The sequence below is a fragment of the Puma concolor genome, chromosome B3 (assembly GCF_028749965.1).
Source record: "Puma concolor isolate L17-30 chromosome B3, mPumCon1.1.hap2, whole genome shotgun sequence".
In the NCBI taxonomy this organism is placed as follows: domain Eukaryota; kingdom Metazoa; phylum Chordata; class Mammalia; order Carnivora; family Felidae; genus Puma; species Puma concolor.
In genome coordinates, this window is record NC_141672.1 from 14480323 (window position 1) to 14500511 (window position 20189).

At 55.6% G+C, this 20189-nt stretch overlaps 1 protein-coding gene and 1 long non-coding RNA gene across 7 annotated transcripts in view; one reads left to right on the plus strand and one right to left on the minus strand.

The window, feature by feature from the left end:
• TTC7B (tetratricopeptide repeat domain 7B) overlaps positions 1 to 20189 on the plus strand; it is a 273770-nt gene that overhangs the window by 243348 nt on the left and 10233 nt on the right. For 5 of the 6 annotated variants that reach the window (XM_086709021.1, XM_086709022.1, XM_086709024.1 and 2 more), the window contains one exon: positions 11976 to 12936. The exons of the other annotated variant lie outside the window; for it this stretch is intronic. In XM_086709021.1, coding sequence (XP_086565147.1) covers positions 11976 to 12197 — 222 coding nt within the window. In that variant the 3' untranslated portion in view covers positions 12198 to 12936. Of the gene's footprint in view, positions 1 to 11975; positions 12937 to 20189 lie in introns of those variants that run through there. 6 annotated transcript variants of the gene reach the window in all.
• On the minus strand, positions 15724 to 18489 carry LOC147579764 (uncharacterized). The gene is made up of 2 exons (XR_015252083.1): positions 17796 to 18489; positions 15724 to 16225 (listed from the first exon to the last, which is right to left on the minus strand). It is a non-coding gene; the product is annotated as an uncharacterized LOC147579764 (long non-coding RNA).

The window sequence follows — 20189 nt, forward strand, 5'->3', positions numbered from 1 at the left end:
GCAGGCGGGTTGACTGTGGTCCCTTCCCTAAAATGTCCCACTGATCCCCAGCAACTGTTCTCTGAAAGCCACCACAGCACGTGGATATTTTGGCACCGACAGTGAAGTACCCAGTTTCAAAGAAATTAGGCCAGAGGAAATTTGGGGCCAAATTGGGATTTCTGTGTGAAATCCACTTGAGGCTGGACGGGCCCTTTGGCTTATGACCAGACTGCCCCCATCCTCACTGCTGGCACGTTTACTGCTGGACAGCCTATAGCTCTGCTATTTGAGGAATCAGCCCCTCCAGAATATTCCAGACCATTCTGGAAGAAAGCAGCTTTAAGCAATGCCAGTCAGATGCTTTAAGAAAAGGAAAAGCCACAGTCACATTGTCTTGGGGCTTAATCGCTCCTTCTTCTGAACCCACCCTTCAGTCTCCTTTGGGTACCATGCTCAGCAGCAGAAGTCAGTGAGGTGGGGAGATTAGGGAGGGCTGAATTTACTGTTCCTCTAATGCCCTGGACTGAGAGAGAGAGAGAGGGAGCTTGTTTGTGTGTGCGTGTGTGATTCTGGAAGCTTTCTTCGGATCCTGAAGGACTTTCAGATATAAAGCGGAGGGGACTTTTTCCATATGACTCAAGAAGACTAAATGAACATCAGAGAACAGTAATTAGATAAAAAGCCTAATTAGGGCTCTACATTTTTAACTGATAGTTCAGACTGCCCACTAATGGTGTGGGCTGCCCGGGGTGGTGGTGAGCTCCCCGTCACTGGAGGGTGTAAGCAAGAGTGGGAGGCTGCCTGTCAGGGACTGCAGCAGGGGCTCGTGCGTCATGAAGCAGAGGCCCAAGCCCCCTCCTCACCCCAAGGAGCTCTGCTTCTGTGGATGGTTGGCTGCTGGCTTAGAAAAATAAGAGGTTTGGGAAAGATTGAGTTTTGTTTCCTTCTGAGTTGAGTTAAATGCTATAAAGGCCTGGTCTCCAGAAGGCACATTTCTTCAAATAAAACACTTGACCTGGAAAGGGGGCCTGTGAGAGGACAGCTTCCCACAGCCGGCCGATCTCCTGCCTGAACAAAGGTGCCAGCTGCCTCTCGGGCACGTCTGGTCCTCCCTGGGTGGAGGAAGGGAGGCGCTGGGGTCTTTGCCTCCCTCCTTCTGGAATCCTCAGCACCAATTCACAGCACACCCTGAGGGAAAGCCTCCACGGGGTGTCTGTTGGGTTCAGACCACTGCCCCTCCTCGCCCAGGCCTGCCCAGATTGTCCTGTGATGTCCACCATGTCCATCTCTGGCCCCACCATGGATGGAGCGAGGCCAGCTACGTGGGGGCCTGGCTTCCACTCACCTTGTCACAAGGAGCCACTCCTCAGGGCAGCCTGAACAGTCGCTGGCCCTTCCCCAGGAGCCGCTCAGCCCACATCGCCCTCCTCCCCTTTGTCCCTCAGCCTCTTCCTTCCTGCTCTTCAGCCCCCGTCCCCAGTACCGGACGTCAGTGGCCCTTTGCTCTGAAGGTCAAGTGGCCTCGTGAATGTTGTGTCCCTACACGAGGGCCAGGTGGGGTGGATGGGACCCGGACAGCCGTGGGTGGGGGCTGCGGCAGCCTCACCTGCTGTCTGTGGTTAGATGGGTGTGCGGCTGCTGGGAATGGCTGGCCCCGGCCTTTGGGGAAACTGGGGGCAAAACTAAGTAAAATGGCTAAAACAAAAAGACCCACCCCTTACCAGTTTCTACCCCAAACTTCTGACCTGCTGAGCCACCGCCAGAAGGGCACCCCAAACTCATTCTTGACTGACGTAGCAAAGGGGGTTGAATTGCAGCATGTGACCCCCGCCGCGCTCTGGAGGTGCAGTGGGCAGCGGCATAGGCTGTAGGGCAGTGACGCCTGGCATCAGCCGGGACACCTAGAATCTGGCCTCTGGAGCTCCTGGCCTGGTTAGGCAGGCCCTTCCAAGCCTGGCATAGTTGGCCAAGGCACACACGCTCGGCCCCCTGGCAAGCCAGTGTGCATTTCTAAGCACTCAAAACACACAGAAATGAAACATAAAACAGAGCCCAGGAGAGCCCAGACCTCACCCAGAGCCGCTGGAATCCAGGTAGAGAAGCTGAGCGCCACCCCCACCCCATCCGAGTGTGTATTCAGTTCCTTTTCAAGGCATCATTGGGAAGCGGGGCGGGGCTCAGGCTGCCCCTTCAGTTGCGCCCACAAAATGCTGGTGCTCACAACTGTCAGTGCTTTTGATGCTTCCCAGAGAAGAAAGGGCCACTCCCGGGGCAGGGGGGGCCAGCGGCAGTCCCCCACCTGGCCTTCCCACCACTGCTCCCAGAAAACCTTTGCAAGGCCACCGTCTCCCGCGGCCTTCTCAGGGTGGCCCTGCTTGGCAGTCCATTTAGATTCTGACTTAAAAGGAAACTATCTCTGAGGGCACCGCCACTACCACCCGGCTTCTCTCTGATGGATCGCATCCTCAGGAAGGAGAACGCAAGTACCTGACCAGAACAGGGACTGGCGTCCTGCTTTCCTCGGCGATGCAGTATCTGTAGGGGAGACGGTGGCAACCCCCTGGGAACAGAGCGCCTCTTCCCGTCGGGCTCAGCCGCCTCAACGATGTCCCCAGAAGGCACACGTGGAGGCTCTGAGCGATCGGGCTCTGATGCGAGTGTGGACGAGGGTGACCCGTGGCCAGGCCTTTTGGTACTCATTGGTCGAGAGCACTGGCAAGAAGTCATGCCCGCCCCCGTCCTGCCACCATCAGACAGTGTCCCGTGCCATCCGCTTGTCTATCTTCCCACCCGTTCACCAAACATTGACCAAGAACCCCCTCTGTGTGCAAGGACAAGCCAGATGGCCCTTGCTGTCACAAGTTCTACCCAGAGGCACACAGGACGGCAGTGGAGAGTCCTGCAACCCTGGGCATCTCGGGAGGGCCTCCCCTCCCCCTAGGTCATTAAGGGTAACGATAACGATCACGGTCTTGTTGATGATGGTGACCATTCACCAGAGGTTTACTGAGTGCTCTACAAACTTGGGCTCTTGTAGCCTCATGACTCTCCTGTGAGTTGGCATTTGTCCCCATTATACAGATCAAGTATCTGGGACCCGGAGGAAGTTGTCCAAGTCACTGGTGGGACTGGCTCACACCCAGTCCCAGTGAGCCCCAGGCCATGCTCTTAACCTACACCTCCCACTCTCTAAGAAGGAGCCGGGCCTCTCACCTGCGTGGCATGGGTCCTCTGGCGGTGGCCAGAGCCCACAGAGCTCTTTGTAACCCCTCGCCTGTGTCCTGATCCCCAACAAGCTACCTCTAGTCAGCACAGCCGCTGCTCAGGCTACAGCCAGGCAGCTCTGTCACCATCCCAGAGGGTGACGGGCTGAGGAGATGGGCTTTCCTCTAGCTGCCATCACAACAGAAGTCCCACCAGAGGGGAGGCTTAGGTGTCTTTGTCCAAAAGTCTTGGAGGTGCCAGTTCGGCTTGAGTGGCCCAGGAGGGGCTGCAGATCTGGTCCTCAGCCCATGTCCACTTCCTCCAGGGACAGCTTTGCCTTCAGGCCCCTGGCTCATGGGTTCCAGCGAAGTCCTCCATCTCTCCGACACATGCCGTGGCGGGTAGGAGCACAGGCTGTGGGCCAGACCGACCTGGACTTGGCCAGCAGTGGCCTTAAACATGATCCTCGTTTCTTCGATCTTTGGGGGCCCCTCATTTATTCGTTCTGCACTGAATACGGCCCCGCCTGCTCGGCGTCGAGCCTGCCAAAGCAGAGACGACCCACAGCTTGCCCAGCCCCTGCCCTCCGGCCTTTCAGAGCGAGGCCTAGTTGGGGAGCTGGGACGGAGATAAGCCACCTTGACTGACGTAGCACCTGTCGTGTAGGATGGTTAGGAAAGCATTTGGCAATCAGTAACACGCAGCGTGTTGGCTATCACACTTTGCCCATTAAAGATTAATAGAGCCTATGGGGCGCCTGGGTGGCTCGGTCGGTTGAGCGTCGGACTTTGGCCCAGGTCGCAATCTCACAGCTCGTGGGTTCGAGCCCCGCGTCGGGCTCTGTGCTGACAGCTCGGAGCCTGGAGCCTGCTTCGGATTCTGTGTCTCCCTCTCCCTCTCTCTCTCTCTCTCTCTCTCTCTCTCTCTGCCCCTCCCCAGCTCGTGCTTGCACTCTGTCTCTGTCAAAAATAAATAAACTTAAAAAAAAAAAAAACTTAAAGATTAATAGAGCCTAGTGGATCCATGCATTTGTCCTTGCAGGTTTACCTGTATTTTTGGAGGAACCTCCTGACAATACTGCCCTAAGCTCCCGCCCTCACCCCCACCCCCACCCCACCCCCCTGCAGTGATTTAATGGTGGAGTGTCTGACCCAGGATGGGACAGAAAACTCTTTAAATACTCCAGTCCCACCCCAGACACCAGACTTCCTCCCACCCCCTGGCCTTGGTGCTTCCAGCAGCCTCTGCAAAACCCAGGCTGGCTCGAACACAGCAAGGGTACCTGCTGGTCTCTGCTCTAGAAGTCAAGAGCAGCGGCCCCGGGGTGGAGTCTGCAGCAGCAGCCTGGCGTGGCATGGAAAGCACAAGGGAGCTGTTCACCCCCACCCTGCTGCTGACCGTTTGATTTCCGAAGCATCCTTCCCCGGAAAGAGTGATAGGCACACGGAGACTGCGGCTTGACCCCCGAACCAGAGCTGAGCTGCAGGACTGCTTTTTAGTGGTGGCTCGGCATTGAGAAGGATGCTTTCCTGCAGGGACATTATCTCTCTGTGCCTATACCCCTACAGGGACAAGCAGTGAGCCCAGCAAAGGGCCATCTTGGCACTTGCACAGAGCACCATGGGGATGTCTGAAATAGTGGCTTTTGTCCTGCCTCTTTGCTATTGGTCACCTGATCCAGGGCTCCGAGTGCTCTCCAGAGCGAGGGCTGTAGCAGGACGCCTTGGGCACTAGAGCCCACGCAGAGCTCCTGCACGGGTGCCCACAGCATGTGGCAAGGTCTTTAGTCCTTGGGCATCAATTATCTCACACACACACACACACACACACACACACACACACACACACACAAGACATGAGTGAGGAAGATGCTAACCGTCCTCAAATTAGCCAAGTCCATTTTGTCTCATTTGAAATAACAGATTTAATTTAATCTCTCACTTCCAATTTGGTGTGGCACCAAGAGCTTATTTGTACAGAACACGTGATTATAATAATCACAAGCTTGGGAGGCTGTCTTCATTTGTGTCCAAGAAAAGGGACAAGTAAGTTACCTCTCAGTGATTCCCCTCTTCTCAGAAGGCCGGCCCAGCTGGCTCCCACGGTGGCTCAGGAACCCCAGGGCTGGGAAAGGTGGAAGCCTGTTTGTACAACCTCCAAGAGAAGAGAAGGGGCTGGTGTTAAGAGAAGGCACGGACCACATGAGTTCCCACCTCGGCCTGCAGTGGTGTCTTAGGTCTTAGGGAGCGATTGCTCGATCTGGTTAGGATTTTTACTGGGCCCCGAGCTTTGAGAGCAGACTTGACCTCCTGTGTGTCGCCGGAACGTGGCTGGGATCTGGACAGTCACTCAGTGGGGTTTTGGATTTTGATATGGGAGAGAAGGCGGGTTGTTGCGGTAATGAAATATGTCACTCATGGAGAGCTCTGTCTCCTACCAGCCTGAGGGCTGGGACCCGGACCCGTGCCTCTGGGTAGTGCTGCCTAAGGGGGGCAGTGTGGCCCGGGCTCTTGGGGGAATGGTGATCTGCAGGGCTTTGAGCAGATGGACTTGAACTCCAGCAGGAGGGGCCAGACCAGGAATGACTACGGTTGGAGAGGGGGAAGAAGGCTGGGGGAGGCATCCTGCAGAAATAGGTGGGCTTTTAGACCAGCCTGGCTGAACCAAGAGGTCTGTCCTAGGAGGAAGTTGGATCCAGCCGTGGTGAGAACAGTTAAACGCGAGCCTCACGAGTTAAGCCTTCGATGGTTGGAGGAGAGAGGAGGCAGGGCCTAAAGAAAAGGGTGTCGGGATTCTAGTGCATAAGAGCACGGCAAAGCCAGGGAAGGCCTCTCCCAGCACACCGGGGCTTGGGTGGCATGTCATTCATGACAGCCAAGCGTGTCCAGGTCCCAGCCCACCTCTGGCCAACCTGCCGGCGATGCTGGCCCCAAGCAATGGCTCAGACCCCAGCTGGAGCTTGTCCTGGTTGATCCCATTATGTGACTGATTTCTGAGCTGCTCTTGGCTTGCTGGGGCACTGGGCAGAGGCTGATTTTTCATTCCCTTGCCAAGCCTGAGCTGGCAGCCCCTGGCAAGCTTCTGATGTCTCCCTGAGCAGCTCCAGCTTTAGGAATTAATTCCACTAAACAGATTGCTCAGGAAGCTTCAAGGTCATCTGGAAAGGGTAGCCTGTTCCTACATTAGGAATATAAGTCCAGGTACATGGGCTGGAAATTTCCAAGCCCACAAGACCTGTGAGACACTGGACAACATGAAGACTCTTAGCTTCCCAACACTGCGGGTGATCGGTCAGATTAGTCCATTGGCTGGTTCTTTGCAAGCATTTGGGAATGGGGAGACGTGTCCCCTGCCTTAGACCCTGGAGCCCCCATGGTAGGCTACACCCAGATACAACAGCCTGCCAATTTCTAAACAAAATTCCCAGTTAAAAGGACTGGTGACTTTGTCCCCACTCCAGCAGGGTGGGGGTAGGTCACTGCTGCTGAGTGCAATGGCCTCTGGGTCTTGCTCGGCCAAGGCCCTGGTCCTTCTGGGTCTTCACGTCTCATTGGCCCCCAGTCCTTTGGCACCCATGTCCATGCCAAGCCTCAAGATCATAGCTAGCCTCTAGGCCACCAAAGGGAGGCAAGGAGCTGTCCTCGTCCTTGAGTGAATATATAGGATACTGCCAAGCAGCAACCCGAGCTGGAGAAAAGCTGGGCTGGAGAGGAACCATCTCCTGGCCATAACCACGGGGAGGAGTGACAGAGCCAGTGATCAATGGTTGGAGAAGTGAAAAGGAGACCCAGTGCGGCAGATGCCCATTTGCCATGGCTCAGATGTAACTGGGTCAGTGCCCAGGGGGCTCCAGGCTCGTCTCTTAAAGCGACAGAGGCAGCAGTGAGCAGACGGGCCGGCTGGGAAGGTGTGCGGGGAGCATGGGGGCTTTCGCCTCCGGCAGACCTGGGCCAGCCCGCAGCTCTTTATCCATTGGCCCTGGGACCTTGGGCAAGGCTCTTGGCCTTTCTAAACCTTGTCTCTATATCTATAAAGCGGTGGTAATGTAAGATGAGCCAAGCACAAGTGCCTAGCATCGTGCCTGATGCGGAGAAAACATTCCGCATAGAGGAAGAAAGCAGAGCCTGTCGGGACCCAGACTGTATGCTCGGTCTGCCGCCAGGTAACCAAGGACGCCTCTTTCCATCTTACCCGGTGGCTTGTCCCTCCTCACCCATCTGCCCGGCACACGCAGTGCGTGTCTCTCTGCCTGGGAGGGCCACTCAGAAAAAGGTGGTGTGTATTCAGTAATTTGATGCACTGAGAGAGAGAGTATGACAGGGTCACTTGGGTAAAATTCATGCCACTGCTTGCTGCCTCCACCCTGACCCCCTCCCTCCTCTCACGGCTCTGTTGGTTAAATCGGAATGTTCTAGAGTGAGCTCAAGCTGATAACCTCTCCCGGAAGGAATGAAGGCAGGAGCTCGTTGGCCCTCACATCCTGCTGCCTGCAAGCCGGGGAGGGCCTCTCGTCCTTTCCGCCTGGACCTCCAAGATTGAGAAGTGTGGGTGTCGAGCTGCCCCAGTGTCTCTGAAGGAGGGCCAGAGGGAGGATGCCCCGCGCCCCCCCAACCCCAGGAGGTGGAGGTGGCCGCTTGTAGCCCCGCCCCAGACTCCGCATCCAAATGGATGTCAGGCAGGCCCTGAGAGTTAGGATGCGGGTTGTAGTCCAGCTCTGCAGCAGCTGGCTGTGCGCCTGGGGCAGGAGACGCAGCCGTAGGAGCCATAGTTCTCACCCGCAAAACAGGAGGAGTACCTAGTGCGTGGGGAGATTTCCTCTTCCGCTGCAGGACCTTGTCCACCGCGGTCGAAGCCGGCCTTGCAGCCAGGTGCAGACATGTCCCGGCCATGCCCGTGCGAAACCACTTCGGGGTCCCCGGGTGGATTAAGTGAACTAATGAACGTGAGCACTTGGAATGGTGCCTGGTGTGTCAAAAACGCTGAAAGCCTTTGCTGCTGTTATCACTGTTAATCGTCCTGCAGGAAGCTGGGTCCATGCTGAACCGCTACCCCTGCTCTCAGCACATGGTTCCCTTGCCCGCTCCTAGGTGGGTGGAGGATGGGGCTCTGGGGAGACAGCTGGGAGGCTCTCACCGGCAACCTCTGCAAAACTGACCCTGACCAGCCTTGGGACGGCGGCTGAAACCTGCAGTTCGCGCTGGAGGACGCGAAGGCCTGTAGTCTGAGGAGAGAAGAATTTCAGAAGCCAAGGTGAAATCCTAACAGCAAGGACTGACTTCCGGCCACCTCTCGTGTCCTAAAGCATCAGAGGGAGCCACCTGTCTGCCCGGCCCTGGCCACCCTCTCAGAGCCTCAGCTCTGACGGATCCCATTTAGGACGTGGACTCCAGCAGAGACGTAATTAAGGCACATATCGATGTTAATAAGAAAGGGAATGTATAGTGTTTCCTTTCAATTTTCCTCCCAGAGAGAGTCGAGCTGACATTGAGGTCTGCTGTACCCTGGCCAGGGGAGGACAGCCTCTGTCTGCTGGAGGCCTTCTCCTCCTCGCTCTGGAAGGCAGTTCAGGGAGCCGGAGCTGGGGGCACGGAGAGTACCCCTCCACAGTATCTTGCACTGCCCTGGGGTTGTGGGTCGCCTTGGCCGTCGCCCCACTGACCTTGGCCTCTGCCAGAATCGTCCTCACAGCTCCTGCGCTGGGTACTCTTAAGTGTGGGTGATTCTCAGAAGCAAGGCTGCTTTCCAGGCCCTCAGACGCCACCTCCAGAGCCACATGCCCAGGGGGAGAGGCCAGCCCGAGCAGCCCACAGGACCTGGACACCGCCCACAGAGGCGCCTTCCTCACAGCCTGTCTCGGAGGCCAGAGCTCTTCAGAGTGGGCCCCACCTGGTTCCCCGGTGCTCACGTTGTCTGTGGCCTATGGCTCAGGCCACAGCCAGCCCCCTGGAAGGCGCGTTTATGCCCCCTCCCCAGTAGGTTCTGCTCCCGAGAGCCTACCTGCTGGCCCTCGCCCCTTGGTGACGCATATGCTCAAGAACACTGGGGGTGCTTCATCGGTTCTGTGCGTGAACCACAAAAAGGTAGAGCAAGGCTTTACCGGGAAATTTAGGAAGAGATACGCGGGACCAGCCGACCATGCCATGTTCTTGGTTGGGAAAACCCAACACGGTAGATGTCGGGCTTCTCCACACACACCCAGGAGGTTAACGCAAGCACGACTCAACTCCCGAAGAGAATGAACAAGATGATTGTTAAGTTCATCGGGCACGGTCGTGCAAATACTCAAAAGCAAAGGGAAGGAGGAGAGGCTCTCATCCCCACCCCCGCCATTAAAACATGATGTAACAGTAATCTTAACAGCACAGTACTGATGCAAAGGCGGGAGGGGGTTGTTGTGGCTCACTGGAAAGTTGTAGAAGGCCCCGTGTTTCATGTAATAATTCACTTCATGATGGGCAGCGCCTCACGGGAGGGACGTGGAGGGAGGGGTAGCTAGTTTGTGTCCGGCAGAGAAGAAGAAATCCAGGTAGGTTCCTGTCTGCCAAGATAAAGCAGACAACTACTTAACAAAGCAGGATTGAACGCGCGTCAGTTCTTTGAAAGTATAACTTTCAGAGCTTTGGAGTGACCAAAAAACGAAACAAAACCCTCTAAAGTTCAACAAATCCAACTTAAAAAACTAAAAACTTTTGTTCAAAGAAAAAAATCTCAAAAGTTAAAGAACAATCTAGACAAGTATGCTAGCAGATGAATAGCAGTCTTCTAAAAGACTTGTAAACAAAAGCATGGAAAATCTTTAACCTCAATTGTTGGGGTTTTTTAATTTTTATTTTTTTGAGAGAGGGAGAGAGAGCAGGGGAAGGGGCAGAGGGAGAGAGAGAATCTTAAGCGGGCTCAGTGCATGCGCAGTGCAGAGCCCAACACGGGGCTTGACCCCATGACCCTGGATCATGACCAGAGCCAAAATTCAAGAGTCAGGTGTTCAACTGACTGAGCCACCCAGGAGCCCCAACCTCAACTGTTACTAAAGAAATGCACGTTTTACTAAGGACAGACGTTCTGCACTTATGAAATTAGCAAACATGAAGAGTAATGATAGTGGGGGACAGGGGACCAAGCACTGGAATTCTGCAGATGGGTGAGAAAGTGACACGGCCTGGGGCACCTGAGTGGCTCAGTCAGTTAAGCACCCAACTCCGGCTCAGGTCATGATCTCACAGTTGGTGAGTTCAAGCCCTGCATAAGGTTCTGTGTTGACAGCTCGGAACCTGGAGCCTGCTTTGGATTCTGTGTCTCTCTCTCTCTCTCTCTCTCTCAAAAATAAACATATAAAAATTTTTTTAATTATAAAAAAAAAAAGAAAGTGACCCTTTAGGCATATAATTTGCAGAGTATTTGGAGAACTTTAAAAGAGTCACATCCTCTAACCCGGTCAAGGTCACTTTGCGGAAATTTGCCGTAAAGGAAGAGTCTCCAAATTGCTATCAAGCTGGTTCCATTGAGCCCCTTCCAGGGCTGCTGCGAGGAGCCCACAGAGGCCGCTGCCCCCACCCCAGCGTCCCCCCCAGAATATGTGGGTATTCTCAGTAAGGTTCCATTTACCCACAGGTCAGCAGGACTGTAGAAAAGATTTGAGATCTGCCATTCTGTAAGAGCGGAGAGGCGCTGTCTGGAAAGACCATCGCAGCACGATTTATAATAGCAAAGGGAGGGGCACCTGGGTGGCTCAGTCTGTTGAGCGTCTGACTCTTGAGTCCAGAGTAGTGGGATCGAGCCCTGTGTGGGGCTCCGTGTGGGCAGGGAGCCTGCCAAAGATTCTCTCTCACACCCGCTCTCTGCCCCTCTAAACAAATAGAATAAAGTAAAAAAAAAAAAAAAAATAGCAGAGAAAGTGGGCACAATTTCAGCATGTTCCCCGTGAGGGAGAGATTAAGCAAAGAGAATATATCATCGGATGAAAGAATACAAAAACATCGGTCATCGAGATGCATAACTTAGAAACACGGTCATGGTAAAATATTTGGGGACCAACCCCTACGTCCTAATTAAAACTCTGAAATCTTAATGCAGGGGCGCCTGGGTGGCGCAGTCGGTTAAGCGTCCGACTTCAGCCAGGTCACGATCTCGCGGTCCGTGAGTTCGAGCCCCATGTCGGGCTCTGGGCTGATGGCTCAGAGCCTGGAGCCTGTTTCCGATTCTGTGTCTCCCTCTCTCTCTGCCCCTCCCCCGTTCATGCTCTGTCTCTCTCTGTCCCAAAAATAAATAAACGTTGAAAAAAAAAAAAACTGTGTAAAATGGCGGGCGGGCCTGTGGTGAGCAGGGGACAATGAAGGCAGGGGCTTGTTTATGGTAGGGGGACTGAGAGCAATAAAAAAAGGTCTGTTCTAGTCACCACCATAAGTAATGCCACAAATGACATTTCTTCAGGTTAGAAAACCTGTTACCTATCAGCCGGTACACCCGGGACGGCCCCCTGGGTCAGTACAGACTGGCCTCTCGGATTGATTCGCTCCTGGGGGTTAAGTAGTAAGATGAACCGTGTGGAACTGCCTTTTGTATCTTTCAAAAAACGGCTGTACGTAGGCAACTTCATACAGTTCGAGCAACTCTTTGGAACATTGCCCCTGAGTGCGGGAAGGGTTCGAACTTGCCGGGTGCCCAGCCCGGTGGAGATTCATGCCAGCCTCCCAGAAACGTGCAGAAACTCCAGGACGGCTAAGAGCCTAGAGCTGCAGAGACTCTCTCTCTGACTGTCTCTGTGTCTGTCTCTCTCTCTCTGATGCCTGCAGGCCCTGATTCTTCATCAGCTGGGCCGCTACAGTCTGGCAGAGAAAATCCTCCGGGACGCGGTGCAGGTGAACTCGACGGCCCACGAGGTCTGGAACGGGCTGGGCGAGGTCCTTCAAGCTCAGGGCAATGACGCGGCGGCCACCGAGTGCTTCCTGACAGCCCTGGAGCTGGAGGCCAGCAGCCCCGCCGTGCCCTTCACCATCATCCCCCGGGTGCTCTGAGCAGGCCCCTGCCAGCCTCACTGCCGCTCGGGCCCAGGAGGCCCCGCCCGGGGTGCCCCGCGCCGAGGCCGTGGCTGAACATGCGATTGACCACAGTGAACTCACCAAACAAGCCCCGGATCGTCGCTCTCCCCACGTGCATTTCTGTTGTTGTTTTGGCCAGCCCAATGATAGTTTCCAAGCCCACCGACATTGTTCAAAATGGATTATGTGCCATATTTTGTTAGCTGACATCCAAGTTTTAAGTAAAACAATAATGGAATGAATCAGCCAATGTAGAAGAATATATTCAAAGTTAAAGTTCACTGGCAGAGCAGATTATTTTTATCAGAGCTGTAAAGGAAACTCTCCTCCCCGTCACCACTCCTCCCCCAACCTCGGCCGGGAAACCAAATGTGAATTTTCTGGTTCCCACCTCAGTCCTAGTCCAAGCCAGGACACCAGCTGACAGTTTCTCGATTTTGTTGTCAGTAACTGTACCATGTGATGAATTCCTCTCCTCACTTAGAACAAAGCCTGAGTCCGAGAATATTTATATTTCACCAATATATGCCTGTTACAAGAGAAGGGAATAGGAGCTATTTAAGTTTAACTTTTTTATGTGAATTCAGAGTTTATTTATCGATGGAAATATGTACAAAGAAGCTTCAAATGGAATATTTACCGACATTCCTTATACATGACAGACACTTGGCTAAATGGGAAGATGATGTTAATAATAAAATGATTTTTAAATGGACCCGTGGTCTGTGGTGTTGATGAAAGCCCACGGGGCTGAGGGGCTAAGGCTCAGTTTGCGGGGCGGGAGGCCGTGTGTGCCCGGGACCCGCCCTGACCTTCCTGTGGAAATTCACCTTTCCCATCGCTCCCCTGCTGTCTGGGATTAGAGCATGGGACTCGGGCCTGGCTATTGATCTCTGCATTCACGGGCGCACAGGATCAGGAATAAAGTGACCCGATTAAGGCAGGAGGTGTGAGGAAAGGTTTTTACTCTCCATGCTGAGTGGTGTGGCTAGGACTTCAGCAACCCTCCTGCCACCGTGGCGGGAGGGAGGACAGAGAGGTGTTAGAGACAAATGTGAGCCAGAGAGGACCTTCCAATCCCCCGGGGCTGCTCAGCCAAGCAGATATGGGGCAGCCCCACCTTGCCGGGGCCCAAGAAAATGGGGGGTGGGGGGCAGGGGCTGAGTTCCAATCTCGAGGCCCCCCACCCAAGCTGAGCGCAGCCTTCCTGACTCACTGGGCAGGCAGGTGAGGGGGCAGCTGAGGTCTGGGGAGAGACCACAGTCAGGGAGCCTGCCTGCCATTAGCAGAGCAGGTAAGCCCCCCAGCCTCAGCACTGGCATTGCCAGGGGGCATCTGGGGCTGTGGATGGACAAAAATCATGGAATTTTCAACACTAGATACAGGCAGGAAGGGGCAGGTATCCAGTGGGGTAGCAGCTCACCCTGGCTAGAGGCTCAGGGCCCAGCCCTGCCATCCTGTGCAGGAGTGTAGGGAGAGGCCTGCCCAGATCAGGACCAGGAAGGCAGGAGCCGGGACTACCCAAAAATAACGGCCCAGGGACCATACCGGCCATTACCTCCCAAGCCAGCCCTGTGCCAGGCCCTTGCCTCGGAAAATCCCTAAGACGTCAGGCTGTGCAAGGGCACTAGTGATGGATCGTGTCTGCCTGCCCCCCATCCGTCCCCTCCCCAGGGTCCCATCTCCCTCGGGAGAACCCCCTCCCCCACTCTCCATCCACGTGGCTCAAAGATAAGCACGTGGGCCCCGCCTTGCCAGCCAGCCCCCAATTTTAGTGGTTCACGTTTGGGCCTGTGGTCCAAGCTTGACCAATGGGAACGGGAGGCCCACCTAGGATTTGTGTTACGGAAATAGAAAAAAAACCCTCTTTCTGTTGGGTTTGATGTCCTGAAGGGATGCCAGCCTGGGGTTGCTGCTGGCCACAGGCACTGTGTGGGACGGCCTGCCTGAGAGTGATGCCAACTCAGGAGGAGAGAGTGAGGAGACAGGGACCGGCTCCCAGACTCATAGCTGGAGCACCGGAGCCCCAGACTTTTCCATCACGGGAGCCTATGCATTTCCCTGTTTTGCTTGTGCAAGCAGAGCGTGTTTCCGTGAGGGGCTGTCACTGTCCACCCCCATTAGGGAACTCTTTCCAAACCCTGTGGTCCTCTTCCTTAATCTCACCTGCTCCCCACCCCCCATTCTACCTGTCAGTGAGGCCGGTCATTTCTACCTGGATCATATGTCCATTCTCCCTCCCCACCTGCCCCATCAGCCGGCCCCACCACCTCTGACTGGACCACTGCAGTGTCCTCGCTGCTCCTCCCTTGTGCCCTGCAATCCGTTCTCTGAGGGTCCTTTATAGGGTGAGGGTTGGATCAGGCCTCTGCCCACTTCATCCCGCTCCATGGCTAATCCCACTCTTTCTTGGAACCAGGCCCCGAGCGCCTGCGGCCTGGCCCTGCTGTCCCCTCCTGCTCCCCATTAGTCTCTCGCTGCTCCGGCCCTGGTCCTCTAGCCTGCAGGCCTTTCCCAACCAATGGCCTTTATTCACTCACTCATTCATTCATTCACTCATTAACAGACCAGGGAGCAGAAGCTGAGTGGGTGAGACACCAGCCTGGGGTCATGTGAACACTACCCGGCAGAACCCAGATTGAGACCCAGGCCCGAGGGATAAACCTTTGAAAGGTGCCTACGGCTGCCCAGCTGAGGAACAGTGAGATGTGGCAGTTGCCGTGTTCGATTTATTCCCCTTCCCTGGTCTCAGTCTTCCCATCTGTAAAATTCCTCCATTCATCCCTCCATCCAACAAATATCTGTAAAGTGCTCACAACACCGGAACACCTATTGTAGGCACTGAGGGTGAGCAGCACACATAAACGGCACTTACGTTTTCATGGAAGAAAAGAGAGAAATATATAATCTGGTGTACGTACCATATACACACAGTGATACAAGTATGCAGGGGTGCAAGGGGGCATCAGAGTTACGGTTTATAGGAGATGGTTAGAAAAGCTTCTGATAGGGGCGCCTGGGTGGCTTGGTCGGTTAAGCGTCCGCCTTCGGCTCAGGTCATGATCTCACGGTCCGTGGGTTCGAGCCCCGCGTCGGGCTCTGTGCTGACAGCTCAGAGCCTGGAACCTGTTTCAGATTCTGTGTCTCCCTCTCTCTGACCCTCCCCCGTTCATAGTCTGTCTCTCTCTGTCTCAAAAATAAATAAACGTTAAAAAAAATAATAAAAAAGAAAAGCTTCTGATAAAGTACCATTTGGCCAGAACAAGCCAGGTGGATCTGTGGGGGGCGGGGGGGGGGGGGGAGAGGGGTGGGAAGGGCATCCCGGGAAGCAGGAACAGCAAGTGCAAAAGCTCATAGGCAGACAGGGGACAGGGCGGTAAGGGGGAGAGGAAAAAGATGAGTCAGAGGGCCTTAACAGGGGCCACATCATGCAGGGCCTTGTGGCCCACATCAAGGGTGCACATTAGCTTCCTGTGGCTGATCTAAAAAAATTACCACAAGCTTAGCAGCTTAAAACAACACACATTTATTCTACCGTTTTGGAGGTCTGTGTTGGCAGGGTTGTGTTCTTTCCGAAGGCTCTAGAAGAGAATCCGTTTCTAGAGGCTGCCGTTTCTTGGGCTCGCGGCCCCACGTCACACCACACTTGCTGCCACTGTTATGTCACCTTTTGCCTTCTGTCCTCGCCTGCCTCTCAAAAGGAGGGACGTTGGGCCCACTTGGATAATCCAAGATAATCTCCCATCTCAACATCCTCAATTTAATTTCATCTGCGAAGTCCCTCTTACTACGTAAGGTGACACAGTCACAGGTTACAGATTGCGACGCAGACCTCTTTGGGGGAGGAGAGACGTTACCCAGCCCACCCGAGTGGGAGACTATCAGGAGGGCGCTATGGTTCCTCCGGATAAACACTACGGTGGAGAGGCCGAGTGGTCAAGTGTGGTTGGACTGAATATCTTGAAGACGGAGCCAAAAGGATGTGCTCACATGTAGAACCAGGGCTGCGAGGGGAAGAGAGAAGTGAGGGAGGATGACAAAGTTTCGGTCCTGAACCACAGGATAAAAGGAGCTGACGGCCCCGAGGGGAGGGCAGGTTGGCGAGGTGGGAGAAAGGCAGGCGTTTGTTGTAGGCAGGTTGTAAGATGCCCGTGAAGGCTCCGAGTGGGGAGCAGCCGGCTAGACAGGGCTGGCGCACGGGCGAGACTCCAAGATGAGGGTGTAAACGTGGGGGCATCAGTGAAGGGGGATGTGGTGGGGCTGCCTCAGGGGTGAGTGTAGACAGGAAGGGGAAAAGTCAGGGCTGAGCGCCAGGGCATGGCAAGGTTAACGGGTTGGGAAAATGGAGACGGACCGACAAAGAATGAGGAGAAGCAGTTGTGAGGGAGGAGAAGAAGGAGAGTGAGTCTCAGAGGCCAAGGAGGAAAGGAGCCGGCTGTGTTCCGTGCCCCGAAGGCCAGTAGGCCAGTAGGCCAGGCCTAAGAATGGACCCCTGGGTTTGGCACCATGGAGGTTGGTGATGATCCTGACAAGAGCTGTGCTATGGATTGAGTCATGCCCCCGCCCCCCATTTACAGTGGAGGCCCTACCCCACAATGTGCCTGTATTTGGATATAGAGTCTAAGGAAGTAGTTAAGGTTAAATCAGGTCATAAGTATGAGGCCCTGATCCAACAGGATGAGTGTCCCTGTAAGAGGAGACACCAGAGAGCTCACACTGTCTCCCTCTCTCTCCACCGTGTGAGCACATGCGGCCAGAAGGCGGCCGTTCTCACCACAGGCAGAGGGTTCTCACCATGACCCAGATGGGCCAGAACCCTGGTCTTGGACTTCCAGCCTCCAGAACTGTCAGAAAATAGATTCCCGTGGCTAAGCCCCCTAGTCTGTGGTATTTCAGTTATGGCGGCCTGAGATAACGAAGATTAGCCGTTTGGACAGAGTGGTAGGGTGGAGCTAGTTTGGAGCGGGTTCAAGAGCGGGAAGAGAGATTGGAGTGCAGACGTCTCTCTCAAGCATGTCACTGCCAAGGGACCCTGAGAAGGTGGGGGCACAGGTGGGCCGGGACTGTTTTTAAGATGGGCTCACGCTCACGTTTGCAGACGGGACATGGATGGACTAGGAGAGCAGGGCCGGAAACCGCCGGAGCTGCGTCCACGAGCACCTGAGAGGCAGCCGGCTGCTTCAGCCAGGAGCCCAGGTGTTTTCCGTGGGTAGAGCACCTGACCCCTGATGCCGATGAGCCTCGGTGGTCCTCTTCCTGCGGCCCCCACCTCTCAGCAAGCTAGAGGGCAAGCCGAAGGTGAGGGTGAGGAGAAAATGTGGGCAATTGGAGGGGAAGGGGGTGTGAGGGGGCCAGGGAGGGAAGGAGGAAGAGGTGAGGGGAGAGAGGAGAGAGGAAGTTCTTCTTTACAAGGAGCCAGCCCCGGCCGGCAGAGAAGGATCTCGGGGACGGGGCCAGGTCGAGGCCCCGAGGTGCGGGCTGTGGCCAGGGCCCTGCACACCCTCGGGACCGAGAGGGACGTGAGCTCAGATCTCCCCGGGTGAGAACCAAGGCTTCCCATGCCTGTGTCCTTACCTGTCTTACGGCCTAAGGGAGGGCACACGGATGGAAGTAGTCCAGATGGTCACTCAGAGCTCCCCTGTGGTCCCATGGTCATCCCTACCCTCTGCCCGGCACCCTCCACCCTGTCAGTGAGGCACCTGGGAACCTCCCGCCCCCACCCAGCCCAGCCAGTACTGACTAAACTGGGCCAGCAGCCCTTCCTCTGCACCCCTACCCTGCCCAGCCAGAACCCACTAAACTGGGCGGTGGGGAGAAGGGGATTCCGAGGCGCCCTGCCGTCCCCTCTCCCATCCCCACCCCCAGCCCTCCCCTGCGGATTGGGGGGGGGGGGTGCCTGTCACTGCTCAGCTCCCCCTTTCCTCCTCCCCTCCTGTCTCCTTCCTGCTCTTCTCTCCCCGCTACCTCTCAGGGCCGGCAGGGTGGACGTCATCCAGCGGGGGGGCACCAGTTGAGCTGGAGGACTGGTGACTAGCAGTCTCAGCCTTGAGTGCGGCGGCCGGCCCGTCGGCGGGCGCTCCTGTCCTTCCCTGCCCTCCCTGGCCCTCTCTCGGTTCCTCTCTCTGTTCCCTCCTGCCACTCAGAGCCACACGCTGACCGCCAGTCGCCGAGACCTTGCTCAGGGCCAGCAGGCCCCCCGTGTCTCCCTGTGACAGGGAGTGGGGCCCCAGGAGGCTGGCCCTCTGTGCTATGCTGCTCCTGCCACCGGCCTTCCTCTCACACTTGTTCTCACTCATTTCCTGCCGCCCCCGCCCACGCTGCCGCTGGACGGGACCCGGAAAAGGACATCCTGCAAATGTCTCAGACAAGCGTGGCCTCCTCCGGAAGGTCTTTTAGAGCCCATCTGGGACCCCCTCCTCAAGGCCGTGCCCTGGGAGACCCATTCCAGCTCTATGCCTGCCTGGAGGTGACCCTGACTGAGTCACTGTCCCTCTCTGGGTTTCAGGGTCCAGCGGGGATGGATGGTGGCCTCACTTCTGGGCTGCGATGTGAGTTGGCAGGCCCCTGCAGGGATTATGGGGTGCCGGGCAGGGCACACTGCCCCCCGTGGGGCCTCCACATGGGGCTTTGGGGCCCCGCTATAGCAGGACCCCTCCTGGGGGTTCGGGCCCTGAGTGGGGCTGGCTAAGGGAAGGTGACAGGCAGGTCACGGGGTGCCTTCTGCAGGTCTGTCTGGAGCTAGGATCTCCAGCTGGCCAGTGGGCCACCCACTGCCTCCACAGCCCCCCTTCCTCCTCCATCTGCTAGTGGTTGGCCCCCGACCCCCTGAGGACAATAGGGTTTCCTGTGGGTCACACGATCTGGCTGGAATCCCAGCTCTGCCCGGTCACATCACCTCTGACGACAAAGGGTCGCAAGCTCCTGTCTCAAAGTGGCTTGACACTTCCGCTCATGGGGCTACCGGGCCTGTGAACATAATCTTGATGGAACACGGTGCCTGGCCCCAGAGGCGCACCACAAGCATGTGCTTTCTTCCCTGCCAAGCACAGGGTGTGGGGGGAGCAGCCCTGAGACACGCCAAGCGGCCCTGGGTGGGCAGGGAGGCATGTGCTGGCTCTCTTCCCCCCTCCCATACAAACCGTATACAGCAGGGCTGGAGGCCACGCCACGATTCCCTCTGCGGATCGAGTCCCTCTCTGGGAACACCTAGGTAGCTCAGTCTACTAAGTGTCTAACTTCGGCTCAGGTCGTGATCTCACGGTTCGTGGGCTCAGGCCCTTCATCGGGCTCTCTGCTGTCAGGGCCCCTCTAATAAATTTCAACTTGATAGAAGAGCAACGTCCTGCAATACCAGTAGGTACGTGATGCTGGACGTCACATGATCACAGCTGCTTTGATATACAAGTGCTTTGATATATAAGCTTTTTTTTTTTTTTTTAATTTTTTTTTTTTCAACGTTTATTTATTTTTGGGACAGAGAGAGACAGAGCATGAACAGGGGAGGGTCAGAGAGAGAGGGAGACACAGAATCGGAAGCAGGCTCCAGGCTCTGAGCCATCAGCCCAGAGCCCGACGCGGGGCTCAAACTCACGGACCGCGAGATCGTGACCTGGCTGAAGTCGGACGCTTAACCGACTGCGCCACCCAGGCGCCCCAGATATATAAGCTTTGATATACAAGTGCTCGGGATTACAAGCATGTTTCCAGAATGAATTATGCCCACAAACCAAGGTTTTACTGTATTTTTATTTAGCCAACGATAGTCTTAAAAATAACAAATCAGGGGCACCTGGGTGGCTCAGTCAGTTAAGCGTCCAGCTTCAGCTCAGGTCATGATCTCACGGTTTGTGAGTTCGAGCCCCATGTCGGGCTCTGTGCTGACAGCTCAGAGCCTGGAGCCTGAGCTCCAGACACAGATTCTGTGTCTCCCCTTCTCTCTCTGCTCCTCCCCTGCTCCCATTCTCTCTC